Source organism: Rhinichthys klamathensis, unplaced genomic scaffold, assembly GCF_029890125.1.
Source record: "Rhinichthys klamathensis goyatoka isolate OS25496 unplaced genomic scaffold, OSU_Roscu_1.1 h1tg000042l_1, whole genome shotgun sequence".
NCBI lineage: Eukaryota > Metazoa > Chordata > Actinopteri > Cypriniformes > Leuciscidae > Rhinichthys > Rhinichthys klamathensis.
Window position 1 is genome coordinate 4,532,637 of NW_026606589.1, and position 15,390 is coordinate 4,548,026.

Here is a 15,390-nt window from a genome sequence, read left to right on the forward strand (position 1 = left end):
TGTGTGTAAGTAACTTTTACTATTTTCTCCTTTATTGTGTAATTTTACAGTGACTTATGTTGTTTATTCATATCACTCTCATTTAATTGTTTTCCAGCTGCCTGTAAAACATATTACGAGACAGTGCGCAGGAGCTTCAGGTACAAGCAGCCAGATCTTGCATCGCAGGCGGAAGCTGTGAAGAGTTCAGCTCGGAGTCGAGCGAGAATTAAGAGGGAAGAGGGTAAGATTTATTTGATACGATCTGTTTTTGGACAATTTGACTATTTTTCAGGTGAATTAATAGATGTGTTGTGGTCATACGCAGTGCTGTACTGATTGTCTTTGGTTGTGTTTACAGCTGTTAGAAGCGAGACAGTGTGCTAGCTGAGGATGAGGTGAGCCTTTGGAAGCGCGCTACCACATGATGTCTGATGAGGAAGAGGGCATCGTTGGCGGGGTGTGGATTGTGTGACCTCCGTCCTTTCTCAGCCAGGAGCTCACAGAGCTCTGTGCCACGCTGAAGTCGAGATTAGAGGCGATTCCAAAGTACAAGGATACGCACCACAGACGTCTGCTAAATGGACCAAATTTTGCAGCCACGTAGCTTCCAATTTGTTGTGTGGGTGGATCTCCTACGCTATGTACATATAGTTGTTTGTTTGTGTTAATAAAGCTCTTTCTTTGAATGAACAGCATGTCTCTGGCAAAATAATTTTTTCTTGATGGTAATAATAGATGATAATTGTATATGAATATAATACAACATAATAGATATGAATATATATATATATATGAATACATAATTTAATAGCATATCATATGAATATATATATATATATATATATATATTTGAATATATACATAATTTAGTATGTAAATGTATTATTATTACAATTTTGGGGTTTACATTTATAATGAGGCAGGGTGACCAATAGCAACAGATCTGCCAACCAATCACGAGTGATTTTTCTTGTTTAAATGTAGTGGTTTCAACCAATACTGAGTGAGGTAATTCAAGCCATTCTCTGGCAAGGCGCGCGCGGGCGCTGCTATTCATATGCTAATTAGACCCATTAGCACCTCCGCTAGCTCTCCACATACGTCATATGGTACGTTTCCGTCAGTATGTGGCACAGGCGAACGCGACGTTCGCAGGCTGTAAATTGTCATTAACTGACGAAAATTAGGGAGATTTCCGACCGTTTACGGGGACGAAAATCCCACTTTTCATGCAGTGGCTTCGACCGGATCCCGAGGGAGTCTGGAGATATTGAGTCTGAGTGGACCATGTTCTCCACCTCCATTGTCGACGCGGCCGCTCGGAGCTGAGGCCGTAAGGTCTCCGGTGCCTGTCGAGGCAGCAATCCCCGAACCCGGTGGTGGACACCGGAAGTAAGGGATGCCGTCAAGCTGAAGGAGGAGTCCTATCAGGCCTGGCTGACTCCTGAGGCAGCTGACGGGTACCGGCAGGCCAAGCGGACTGCAGCCCGGGTAGTTGTGGAGGCAAAAAAATCGGGCCTGGGAGGAGTTCGGTGAGGCCATGGAGAAGGACTATCGGTTGGCCTCGAAGAGATTCTGGCAAACCATCCGGCGCCTCAGGAGAGGGAAGACTATAGTATTAATAAAAATAATCAAAATTAATAAAATAATAAATTATTTTAAATTAATTATGAATAAAATAACACCATTTCCTTTTTCATTAGCATATTATTAGTATGCTTTCTGCAAAACATCTTTGCTTCCCCTCACAAATGTATCCAGTAAACCTATAAATGGGCTTAAAGGGTCACTCCACCCATTTCAACATTAATCTTTATTGAAAGTGGGTCATATATGTAGTCGAAATGTAAAAGAAATTTTTAATTTGGTGCCCTCTTGACCGAGAAAAGACAGAAAATAACTTTAGGGCGCATTTGTATGCAAGACAACAACTCCCACAATGCACCACATTGCACAGCTCCGCAAGCCACTCCCACTAATCCAGAACAGCGCAAACATCAGAGAAATCACTCTTCCGTCTACAAGGCTAGCTGCCAAAAGAGTTTGAAATTCATTTCACACAAAGTGTCTAGTTAGTTGGCTGTGGCGAGCAGGACGAGGGCGAGGGACGTGAGAGGACGACGTGAGTGATAATGAATGACACTTGTGAGACGCAGCGGTCTCATATCTCTCACGGAGGAGCGGAAGCACAAAAGGGACAGGCCTGGTTTTATGTTTTGTTTCTGTTGTGTGTGGCCAGCTGGCTTATACTTTTGTTTTGTATTTGTTTATTTTACTATTAAAATGTTTACATGTTCGCCGGTTCCCGCCTCCTTCTTCCCACAACAACGAACCCCGTTACATTGGCAAACTCATTAGCGAATTACTCCTCGTTTGTATTTCTTTCTATATGGTGAATTATTGCATTATTGCACGTAGCGCACAGCGAGAGCACAGGCACCAGCAGTCCGCCCAGCTCGAGCCAGCCCGGGCTCCTTGTCCGCGACAGGCAGCCGCCTCCTGTTCCTCCATCAGCCTCAGCTGCTCTTCACTATATTGCGGCTCGTAAAGATAGCCACGAACATCGGATTCGAGCAGCAGAATTTCAAAATCCTCTTCTTCCATATCATGTTTAGTTTCTTCCGTCATTGTCGTAACTTCCTATCTCCACAGCGCTTGTTAGCTTATAAACAAGATGGCTGATATTGATTTCAGTATCTGCAAGTGAAGTCCCACCCACTGATCTGTGATAGCTCTGTTAGCGCATTAGGTCCAACCCCCTATGGGCGGGTTTGAAAGGGTGGGAACTAGTGCTTGTAGTCTTTACAGAAATCCCCCCTCTTACACTTCCTCCTACAATGACTTAAAATGACGATTTTTGCGTCATTGTAGGAGGAAGTGAAAAAGGTAAATAGCGGATTTCTCTCGTCTCAGGGGAAAATGAGAGAGTGTTGCACGACCATTCAATAGTATGACTGGGTTTCTAACAATGGAAAGCTTAATGCAAATGGGTGTCCCTTTAAAGCATTATGAATCATGTTGAACTTTATGTGCACCATTGGTATGCTTTTTATTTATCATTTGTTTGCAAACCTTCTTCTGAATGTGGACTACGGGCCACATCCCTCCAGCCACGTCCTCCAGATAAGGGGCGAGACGTTGACCACAGTAAGTGAAGTAAACCCTCCCTTTTGGAGGCTGACCTGGTGGAGGTGGAGTGCCTTCCAAACGCTCCCAACCTATACCTGCAACATCACCTGTATCAAAACATACAAGACAAATCATCACTGGGGAGGCTTGAGAAATTTTCATCGAACCAAAAAAATGTCATTAAACTTTGTGAGTGATGACAAATGGTGGCATTTATAATGTTTTAAAATGGTTGCCTACCAGCGTTGGGGAGTAACTAAACATAGCAACCCTACTAACTTTACATACACTACAGAAAAACAGAGAACCAGCATAGCTTTTTCAGTAACAAGGTAATTTTACAAACAAGCATTGGTCTGTTAACAAAACACTACATTGTTGGTTTTTACAGTACAATTGATTTTTATCTTACTCAGTATTTTTCCTAATTTAAGCATAAAACCATGAAAACAATGTTATTGAGTATGTGATATTTTATTGTGCACACAACTTTACAGATGAGGAGTCAATAATCAGCCGATAATAATCATTATGCTCCTACATTAACACTCAATTTCAGATCTGTATGGAAGTAAAATAATGGCAAATGTTTTTAAAACAAAAAAGGCTGTTGAATTGCACTACTTGAAAAAAAAATGCATTGCATTAACCATGCTTGCATTTTAATACATTGTATTTTTAGGGCTTGCATTTTTATGGGCTGAAATTCAGCATGGTTGAATATTTCAATTCAAAACATTTTAAACACATTTTCATTATTAAAAATGCAATAATCCATATTCACCTTTCATATTTCACTTCCAAAATATTCAAACTGTTTAAAACTACAACCTATAATATTCAACAGGCAATTTTCGGTCCATTTTATTTCGCTTTGCAAATTCGCTCCCACAAATTCAGTGGTTCAAATTCGACAGTAAATTCAACGTTGACATCCTGGAACTGCAGGAAAAGCAGTAGATTACCGAGCATAATCTCAGTCTGCTGTTAGTCGACCTCACCAGCAGGGGGTGCAAGCGTGTGTTATTGAAGACCAGAGCAACAGTTAGAGCAAGCCATTCATTCATAAAAACGCTAGTTACGCATGTAACTGTGGTTCTGTGAATTCTGGATGACCGCCAGAGGCAGTGTAAACACTATGGATTATCGCAGCGCCAGCTAGATAGGTCGAGAGAATATACCAACAAAGTCACGTGGCGTGACGTATGCTGAGCCCTGGAGGGTAAAGCTACAGTAGCTCAGCACTCTACCTCGGTACGCCTTTCTCGCGCATTCCGAGTGACAGAGAACTCTGGCGGTCATCCAGAATTCACAGAACCACAGTTACATGCGTAACTAGCGTTCTGTTTCATTCTTACTGACCGCCAGAGGCAGTGTAAACACTATGGATGACACATACCAACATAGTCATGAGGAATGCCACCCACCTGATGAAATTAAGGCTGTTCCAGAAGAACCGCAGAACTAACGGCATGATGAGCAGCAACGTTGACCTTATAAAACCGGGCAAACGTGCATGGAGAAGCCCAGGTAGCAGCAGTGCAGATATCCACCAGGGAAACTCCTCTAAAAACAGCCCATGAAGATGAAATGGCCCTAGTGGAATGGCAAGTTAGTCTCCAGGGCAGTGGTCTCCCTGCCGCCTTGTAAGCCAGCGTAATGGTCTCCACTATCCAGTTCGACAACCTCTGTTTCGACACTGGAGCACCTTTCTTCACACCACCATGGCAGACAAATAACTGGTCTGACCGTCTAAATTGAACAGTAGAGTTCACATAACACTTCAAGGCCCGAACAGGACACAAGAGTTGGGCACTTGAATCGGACCCTGAAGAAGTCTGAAAGGAGGCCAGTTCAATATGCTGATTTATGAACTGAGGAAGAAGGACCTTCGGAAGAAAAGAAGGATTGGGTCGTAGAACCACCCCGGAGCCATCCGGTAACCAACGCAAGCACAGTTCACTAACAGACAACGCGTGCAACTCACTGACTCGTTTCGCAGTAGCAATAGCTAACAAAAAAGAAGTCTTCAAGGACAACCATTTAATGTCAACATTTTGCAAGGGCTCAAACTGGGGTGAGCACAGGAATGCAAGTACGAGTGACAAATCCCACACAGGAAAATGAGGATTCCGAGCAGGGTTCAGACGGCGTGCGCCCTTCAGAAAACTGCAGACAAGACGGTGAGAGCCAAGAGAAGAGCCACCAACTGGAACATGATATGCAGAAATTGCAGCAACGTACACTTTCAACGTGGAAGCTGCTTTTCCTTCCTCCAGTAAACGTTGAAGAAAACTTAAGACACGCGGAATGTCGCATGTTGCAGGATCGAGCCCCCGTTCCTTACACCATGCAGAAAAAAGCTTCCAACGGGAAGCATAAATCTGTCGTGTGGAAGAAGCCCTAGCATTAGAGATTGTGTGAATAACAGCAGGGTCACAATGCTCCAGGGAAGGATTTAACCCAATGGCCAGACCCAAAGCTGCAGACGAGCCGGGTCCGGGTGCCAGACACTGGCCTCCAACTGGGAGAGGAGGTCCTTCCTGGGGGGAAGCTTCCATGGATTGCCTGTCAGAAGTCTCAGCAACAAAGGAAACCACGGTCTGGCTGGCCATCGTGGTGCCACGAGTAACACTCTGTGCTTGCACAGGGAGATCCTGTGCAACGTCTCCCATAACAGAGGGGTAGGTGGAAACGCATAAAGCAGGCAGTTCGGCCATTCGTGAGACAGCGCATCCTGGCCCAGGGGGCTCGACACTTCTGTCCTTGCGAACCATAAGCGACAGTGGGTGGTCATCTCTGAAGCAAAAAGATCCACCTCTGCTCTTCCAAATCGTAGCCAGATCTCCTGCACTACATCTGGATGAAGCCTCCATTCTCCTGGATGTACTTGATCCCTGGAAAGAGCATCTGCTGTCTGGTTGCACACTCCTGGAATATGAGCTGCCCTCAGTGAAGCGAGTCGTGGCTGACACCATGTCAGGATCTCGTGAGTCAACCATAGAGACCTGCGGGATCTCGTGCCGCCCTGGTGGTTCAGATGGAACACTGTTGAGGTATTGTCTGACCGAACAAGAACATGGCGGCCTGCCAGAACCGGCATGAAGTACTTTAGAGCCAAGAACACTGCCCTGAGTTCTAGCAGGTTGATATGTTCCGCGGCCTGGATCGGAGTCCAGCGCCCGGAAATACCCCTCCGATTCCACGTTGCCCCCCATCCTGTGAGGGAAGCGTCTGTCGTGACCAACTCCCGACGAGAGGGAACAACACCCAGGGGCACTCCTGCCTTCAGAAACTCTAACTGTCTCCACCGCCTCAACGCACATATGCAACGGTGAGAAATTATAACCAGTTGATGACGATGTCTGGTGGGATCTAGCCGCAAACTGTTGTTCCATAACTGGAGTGGTCTGAGATGGAGTAAACCCAGGGGGATCACAACTGTAGCCGCTGTTAACATCCCTATCAGTCGTAGGACCACCTCGTACTGCAAAGACACACCCGGACGAAAGCGAGCCAAAAGTTGTAGAATGTTTGTCACACGTTCCTGAGATAGGGAGGCAGACATTAGGCAGGAATTCAGGGTCATTCCTATGAACGTAGTGGTCTGTGATGGAATCAAACGGCTCTTTTTCTTGTTCACAGAAAACCCCAGCTTCTGCACATGTCTCAAGAGCAGTCTGGAGTCTTGTACGGCCTGCTGCTCTGTGGGGGCACAGAGAAGCCAGTCGTCCAAATAAGGAAGAATACGGATACCTCTCATCCAAAGAGGAGACAGAGCTGCGCTCACACACCTTGTGAAGACGCGAGGAGCAAGGGAAAGGCCGAAGGGTAGCACTTTGAACTGGTATGCTTGATTCAGGAAACTGAAACGTAGAAACTTTCTGTGATGTACAGCAATTGGGACGTGAAAGTATGCATCTTTCAGATCGACACTTACAAACCAATCGTCTGCTGTCACAGACCGGAGAACATCGGCTGTGCGCAGCATTCGGAAGGGAAGGACCTTCAGGAACAAATTCAGAAGCCTTAAATCGAGAATTGGGCGGAAACCACCGTCCTTCTTTGGAACAAGAAAATAAGTTGAATAGAACCCGTCTCTCTGAACGAGGGGATGGACCTTTTCTATGGCTCCCTTCTCTAACAGTGAACAGATTTCCAGAGAGAGAGCCACTGCGCGAACCGCGTCTCTGACAATCGTAGGAACAATTCTTGAAAATCTGGGAGGCCGGCGCCGAAACTGTAGAGTATATCCCCTGCTCAGAGTCGCCAACACCCAGGGGTCTGCTGTGTTGGATCTCCAGTACTCCAGTTGCTCTACAGAAAAATGATCGACCGCCGGCCTGACTGTCTCAGGCTTTACGTGTGCGATTTTTAGTGGTCGCGGGGGGACGCTGACGGGGCCCTCCCGGAAACTGTCGATGAGGTGGGCGAAAAACTCTCGCATCTTCAGGAACACGAGGTCTTTGAGGGGGCTGTGACTGAGGTGTAGCGTGCCGGCGGAAACGCTGCTCCGATGCGGCATAGTGATGTCGGGTCTGAACCGCTGGCATCCTAAAGGTAGGGTTGCGCTGCACCTGTGTCAGCTGACGAGTGGCTTCAGACAGCTTTACCCGCTTTTCCAACAGTTCCGGAACATTTGGACCAAAGATATGCCCGGGAACAAAAGGAAGATCTCTCAAGGTTTTCTTACAGTCCTCCGGCAGTCGTGCTTGGGCAAGCCACACTTGGCGGCGGGCTGCCAGAAGCGTGGCTGTAAGACTACCCAGCTCGCGGGTCACATGGCCTGTCGCCAACAGAGCAGTTTGCAGAAATTGTGAAATAGAGGGATCTGCATTTGCAGGTTCCAGCGTACTGGTGGCAGCAAGAAGTAACTGGCAGATCGTGTTTTCTGCTCGAGTAATGTAGGCAACAGACTCGTATGCCTTTTTTAGCAAGGAATCCGTACGACCGCATTGAGCACTGGGGCATCGCACATTCCCTCGTAGAGCCTCATCAGGAGAGACCACCAAAGCTGCCACAGGCTGCTCTATTTCCGGAGCACGACCCACCCCGATAGAATCTGCTTCAGCCATAGATGCTAGCGTTCGAGCAATCTTTGAGCGCCGCTTAGGTGGACCAGAACCAGTGAGAGCATTTGAGAATTCAGCCACAAAATCCTTACATGGTGGCATGGCAAAAGAAGTTGCAGCTGTGGTCTGTCTGAAAAACACATTAGTTTGTGCAGATTGGACAGGTGACTCATCAAGTCCTAGACGAGCAGCTGCCATTCGAAGCACAGCCAAAGTGTCATCGGAGGAGGACTGGGCTTGTCCAGACGACTGAACTGACCCCCCACTAGAGCCCTCTGCTGCTGGGTAACCAGTGAAAACAGCCTGAGGTGATGGTTGTGTAGCAACATCCATAGGATCCCCATGATCGTGAAAAAAGGAATCTGAAGCACTTGTAGAAAGCACATCAAACTCTGAACGATGAGAAAAACAAGGGGAATCAAGAGACTCTTCCCCAGCTCCCTGGTTTTGAACATTCTCATCCTCCTGTGTCATCCTCACAGGTGTAGCAGATGTGACCGGCTGAAGTGAGTGAAGCAGGCGTTTCAGCTCTGCCATCTCTGAAGAAAGCACCGACACCGTCATAGAAAGTGAACCTTTCTCAACATGTGAATGTTCATCATCTCGCGATTTGGCCTTCTTAGCTGGGAGGGGAGCACCAGCTGCCGCCGACGCCCTGCGCTTCCGAGTGCGCGAAGGGGCTACATCTAACTGCCCTAGTTTCACTGTAGAATTAGGGTCTAACTCGGCAAGACGGAGCCGTCGTTCCGACATAGGCAAAAGGCTGCAGTGCATGCACGGGTCCGTGAGAGCCTCTCGCAGATGTTGAACACCCAAACACGACGGGCAGATGTCATGACCGTCGTCAGGGAGAAGATTATTAGGGCACAGCTTACAAGTCAGTGGAAAACCAGTGGCTATCGAGCTGTGAGCCATAGTTACTCGCTAATAACACCCTCGGATAGTACCGTAAGGTTAAGTTAAGCGGGATGAAAAAATAATAAAAATAAAATAAAACGATTACCTCGGGTGAACCGACAGGTAATACCAACAAAAATTTTATGAAAAAAGATAAGTGTCTAAAATGGCCGGCGGATTGAACCGAGGGACAAAAAGTGTTACATGGATACGAGGAAAAAACACTCTAAGTAACGTTAGATAACTTATGTCAACGGGAGACCGTTAACTCATAGCGCGGCAAACACAAGCCACCGGATTGCACCGAGAGGCACAGAGTGTTACCGACGAAGCAATATGAAAAAACAAAACTCACCAAGTGCCGTTAATTTAAATCCAAATCCTTGAAAAAATCCAAATCCTTGAAAGAGCGTAGACACGCGCTGTCACAGCTTGTGAGGACGAATCTCGCTGCTCTTGTAAGCTGCACTTGACAGCGCGTCACTCAACCAATACAACCTATCTCAACTAGGCGAGAAAGCGAAAGAGGTAGAGTGCTGAGCTACTGTAGCTTTACCCTCCAGGGCTCAGCATACGTCACGCCACGTGACTTTGTTGGTATATTCTCTCGACCTATCTAGCTGGCGCTGCGATAATCCATAGTGTTTACACTGCCTCTGGCGGTCAGTAAGAATGAAACAGAACTCATTTACAGCAATGTAAGTGTATTTGTGATTATTATGAAGGCTGTTTTATGTTAAATTCAGTGTCTTCACAGTTACTTTTCCTGTGTAGCCTACATGCATGTTTCTCTATCGTGAACGAAATTATAATGTTATTCCCCAATGCGGATATACAGATCCAATGTTACATTTGAGGTTGACATATATTTCTCTTGGTTGTTTAGTTGCCTTAACTTTATATTGCGGAGATGTGCTGCACGCAGTAGGCTACTAGGGTTTCCCTCAATACTTCAGGATTCCCCTGCTGGACATATAAAACGCTTAACCTAGCTTAACCCCCTGGGGTCGGCTATCGCGCCGGCGCGATAGGCAGACTTTTTTTCTTATCAGTGCAAAAGAGACTCAAAATACTCTGTTGATTTTAATCTTACATGTAAGTGTTATACATCAGTCGATCCTGTTTAGTGTATATTATTTTTCTGTATACTCACAATAAAAACAAAGTGTTGTGCTTTTTGTCAAATGAAGAAAAATAAACATGATGCGAGTTTTGCCTTCTCTCTGTCAGTGCAGTCCATTCTGAAACGCGTCCGAAAAATTAACTCTAACTCTGCAAATACTTGTCACACAGGCACGAGAGATTTTTCTTTATGAAGCTTGAATTCTCTTCTTTTCAATGAAGTAATTTATATAAAAAACAAATATTCTCAGTTTATGTAATCTGTATGAAAAGAGAGTGCTGTCAGAATTTTTTTCCCCAGCTCATTACACTTCATTACGCGTTAATCTGACACGCCCACGGAGGACGCGCGCTATTCAAACGCAAATGTAGAGGAAAGCCATGACAACGCCCACATCAGCCGTTCCACCGCGGCGGTAAAATGTGGGGTGTATTTGCTACCTTTTACCGCTAAGAGGCGCTACAATCATAGACTCTGAAAAGTGTTCGTTTATTCTCTCTAATGCGTAATCTGCTGCTCATTCAGAGCGATTGAAAGCTGGTAGCAGATGAATTCAACAAGTGAAACGTAGTTAAAATAATTCATTACCACAATACTGAAATTAGGCTGAAATACTGAAATGAAATTGAATAAATAATGAAAACATAAAACATTGCAATAAAAACATTTAGGCTACATCAATGAAGCTTTACAAAAGCATAAGACTTTAACTCTAACAGCGTACAAACGGTGGCTCAGTGATCAACGCATCAACACGAGCTTCAGGGAGCTTCAATCGACCCGAGATCGAATCTCAATGTGGCATACATGTTGTTAACCGATGTTGGCCAACAGCGTTTATATTTTACCTTCTTGATGCTTAAATAGCTAACTGTTTATAACTGTTTACTTATTTAAAGTCAAGAGTTTTGTTTAATTATCATTACAACATAAATTTGCTACATTCCAGTAGAACCGCAGCCGCTGCACAAAGGACACAAACTGATGAAGGAAGATTGTCAGCCGATTGCATCAGAAAATGAAAATGAAGAAGCTCGTCTTTAGTCTGCTAAATTATTGTGTAATGTAAAAGAACACTAAAATTACTTAAGTTTGAAACCAAGTTCGAACATTTCAAGGTTTAAATAAAGTGTTTTTTTTTATTTAAAACAGGGTTGCATCGGGTTTAGAGTTTATTTCTTTTGCGATGCAAAATAAGAAACACTAGGCTAATATTATTCTTGCGACATTTTAAATTTGTATTGCCAAATAAATGACATTAAACAATTAAAACAGTAGGCCTACAAAACGAAAATTGTCCAAAGCAACATAATTAAATTAAAACATGCGTTTTTCTTTGCCTCTCTCGCGCTGAATCTCTTTTTAACAAGTTTATTTAGTCTCCCTCGCTCTCCATATGAAAGAGGAACATTAACACCTAGGCCTATTGTCCTGCGCGCACAGCACTGAACTGTCCCCCAACCCCCCACAGGCTATCGGAGTCTGAGGCTGATTTAACACAAAGAGAAGTCGTAATTCACACTTAAATCGCTATTCTAGACAGTGTTGATAATGAAGGAATTAAATGATTTAAGTTACATGTAGCCTAGTGAATTTTCTGTCATAAAAGTTTATTACTAAATATTTCATTATTTCAATAATTGATGAAATAAAACTGGTTTGGGCCAGCTTTTTCCAAGCAAAACTAAATATAATCTGAAAAAACGCATGTTCATTTGTTGTCATGAACAAAATGTTCAACTTAATATTAAATTCTACAGGGATCTTTGGATCCTTTCAACCAGGCATGCAATTTGTGAATTAAGTTTTTATTATTTTTTTTATTATTCAAATAAATATCGAACCACGGTGCTTCGTGGTAATGCTGCTAAATTAAATAACATGTAGGCCTATAGAATAATTATGAACTTAAATGAAACAATATCGCAACATTTCGACAAATACATTATTTGATCTGTTTTTACATTTTAATTCAGGGCGATTTAGCCTGCTACATTTCATTAGAGCGAGATTTTCACCCTTGTCATTTTCTCATTGGGAAGCGCTTACATAGGCTACATGTTTGAGTAGATCCTCTGTACCTCTCGTTTTCATATGGATTACATAATCAGATAACATTTATTAGCCTGAATATTTAGACATTTAAAGGCATTAGACAGAGCCGATTTCTTATAGTGACTGAGCTGAAGTGGCTTTCGGTTCATTTTTGTGACGCGCAGTTCCCGGAGACAGAGACGACAGATAAACTTTTGTCGTTAGCAAAAGTTCGAATAAAACCCGATTTTAGAAAAATGCATAGGGCCACTCGGCGTGGTCTGCCAAAACACTTAATTATAAACTTCAATATTTCATTCAAAATAATCTCAAAACGCTTTGTGAAATTTTGAAAAGCCGTGCATGCATTAAGGCCACTTGAACTATGGACAACTGAAACGCTGGTTTTGATTTTATTGTTTATCGTTGTTTAAACGTGCTTGTTCTGTTGCATATCTCTATTTTATATTTGATATGGTCTATTGGTGAAGTAGCCTATAGCATTGATTACTGTGGAGGGAGGGGTGTGGGGATTCAAATAATTCAGCAGAAGCAGGGATGTTTAGACCAGAAGGAAATCCCCGTCCCCCTGGCAAATCACACTTTACTTAAAACCATGTTTTTAAAAACTCTAGGTTGTAGGGAATCAAAAAAATAATAATAATAGGCCTAATAAAATATATATATATATATATTGGCTATATATATAAAATTACTTTTTTTACAGAACTGCTTTTGAAATTACTAATACAGAGTGATATAAAAGACCAAACTCGCAGGCAAGCAGTTGGACTCAGAATATGAATTTAACGTGCAAAGTTCATGCTGAGCGTTTCACAGTGATATACTGGCATAAAGTCGGCTTGACATTAGACAGTCGCACATTTAGGGACCGTCTCTGAAATTACATACGACATTGGTACACACACGCGTTTCTAACTTCAATATCATTTGAAGAGAACAACTTAGTCATAAAACCAACTGTGAAGTGTTCGTGAAATGCACACCTTTTAGATTTTTGATAGTTATTCAAATAAATTGAAGTTTGCTATTGAAGTTAGAAACATGTATACCAATGTGCGAATGTCCCATAAATGTGCGAATGTCCAATGTCAAGCCAATTTTACATTTACATTTAGCAGATGCTTTTATCCAAAGCGACTTACAGTTAAACTAACAATAGGACAACAATATGCAAGTGCTATGACCTTTCCCAGTTTAATCTAATTCAGTACATGTAGGCATACTTACATAAATATATAGAATAGAAGAGAAAGTGTTAGTATTAATTGATCAAGTGTTGATTTTATGCCAGTATATCACTGGGAAACGCTCAGCATGAAACTTTGCGCGTTACGTTCATATTCTGAGTCTGCTTGCCTGTAGCTACAGCCTACATCCCCAATAAGGTGCGAGTTTGGTCTTTAAAATGTATATCACTGTATTAGTCCATTAAGTGTTTTGTCCCGATGGAAGGGGAATCTATTCGAGTATGATGAGGTATTGAGGGGAAACTGATTATAATCCTGTTCATGGTAGAGAAAGCTGAATATGTAGGCTACACAGGGAAAGTAACAATGAAGTTATTGAATGAAACAAACACAGCTTTTGTGTCTTTATCATCTTTTCCGCATATAAACTGACACAGATAATCATCACAAAAACTTAATGGATGCTCATTTGCTGTAAATGAGTTTTTATGAATGAATGGCTTGCTCTAACTGTTGCTCTGGTCTTCAACAACACACGTTTGCACCTCCTGCTGGTGAGGTCGACTAACAGCAGATGAAGGGGATGCTCTGTAATCGACTGCTTTTCCTGCAGTTCCTGGATGTCAACGTTGAATTTACTGTCGAATTTGAACCACTGAATTTGTGGAAGCGAATTTGCAAAGAGAAAAAAAAGGACCGAAAATTGCCTGTTGAATATTATAGGTTGCAATTTAAAACAGTTTGAATATTTTGGAAGTGAAATATGAAAGTTGAATATGGATTATTGCATTTTTAATAATGAAAAGTGTTTGAAATGTTTTGAATTGAAATATTCACTGCTTAAATTATTCAATCATGTTGAATTTCAGCCCAAAAAAATACAATGCATTAAAATGGAAGCAGGGTTAAAGCAATGCCTATTTTTTTCCAAGTAATTCAACAGGCTTTTTGGTTTCAAAAACATTTGGCATTATTTTACTTCCATAGATCTTTAAACACAAACTGTAGTTTGAAGTTCGACTGGGGTCAATAATAATCACCCAAGTTCAGAAAAACAAAATGGTAATGGGAAAATACAATTGAAATAAAGAGTAATTAGGGAGCGCAATAGGAGCAAAAAGAAAGCATTAGTTATAGAAGTTAGGGAATAGCATGGCCAACTCACATTCGTGGGAAAAAAACTGATTGTGAAATGTCATATATTATAATTAAATTGACAAATACATTCTTGTTTTACATTTTAAACCATTGTGTTTTAATGATCTTTTGTTGTGCTTTAAATAAGTGCACTTATTATGACATGTTAACTAACATACTATAGCACATGTGAAGTACTTGATTATACAGTAATTTTATGTAACGTGTCATTTGCATATAACATATTACATTAATATATTTTACTTCATATATTTTAAAATGTACTAAAATCGCAACTTCATCATTCCAGATGAATACATGACAATCAATTCCTACAAGTTTCAACAGAGTATAAACGGAGTTAAAGTATATTTTAAAGGTGCAGTGTGTAAATTTTAGCGGCATCTAGAGGTGAGGTTGTGAATTGCAACCAATAGAAGTTACGGTGGCCGACGGGCTCATTTTTGAGTTCAATAATTAACTGAGGTTGTAGCAGTTTCCAAAGTAGCTTCCCCAACACTGTTGCCCATAAAGGCAGTCGGCTTGAACAACATAATGTGCTTGTGGTTAATGTCTGAATGCTCAAATTAATAAAGGCCGCTTGGAACAAGGTCCTGTCTCACCAGGAAGTAGAGCCACGTCTAGTCTCACACTCTTCCACTGCAGCAAACTGGAGCCATTATAGTGTACTGCCCTCCCATTACTGAGCGGGAGAGAAACAACAACAAGGACGACATGTAAAAAGAAAGGGGTTAGAATGGAAAGCAGAGAGGAACCGAAAGAACAGGTTGATAGTCAGTTCAAG

At 42.6% G+C, this 15,390-nt stretch overlaps 1 protein-coding gene across 9 annotated transcripts in view; it reads right to left on the reverse strand.

Annotated features, from left to right (window-relative positions):
• The window catches only part of LOC130082297 (probable E3 ubiquitin-protein ligase HECTD4), a 134,783-nt gene that overhangs the window by 49,316 nt on the left and 70,077 nt on the right, over window positions 1-15,390 (reverse strand). For all 9 annotated transcript variants that reach the window (XM_056247147.1, XM_056247152.1, XM_056247150.1 and 6 more), the window contains exons 48-49: window positions 15,209-15,288; window positions 3,055-3,218 (exon numbers count right to left, since the gene is read on the reverse strand). In XM_056247147.1, the coding sequence (XP_056103122.1) occupies window positions 3,055-3,218; window positions 15,209-15,288 (244 nt within the window). The remainder of the gene's footprint in view (window positions 1-3,054; window positions 3,219-15,208; window positions 15,289-15,390) is intronic.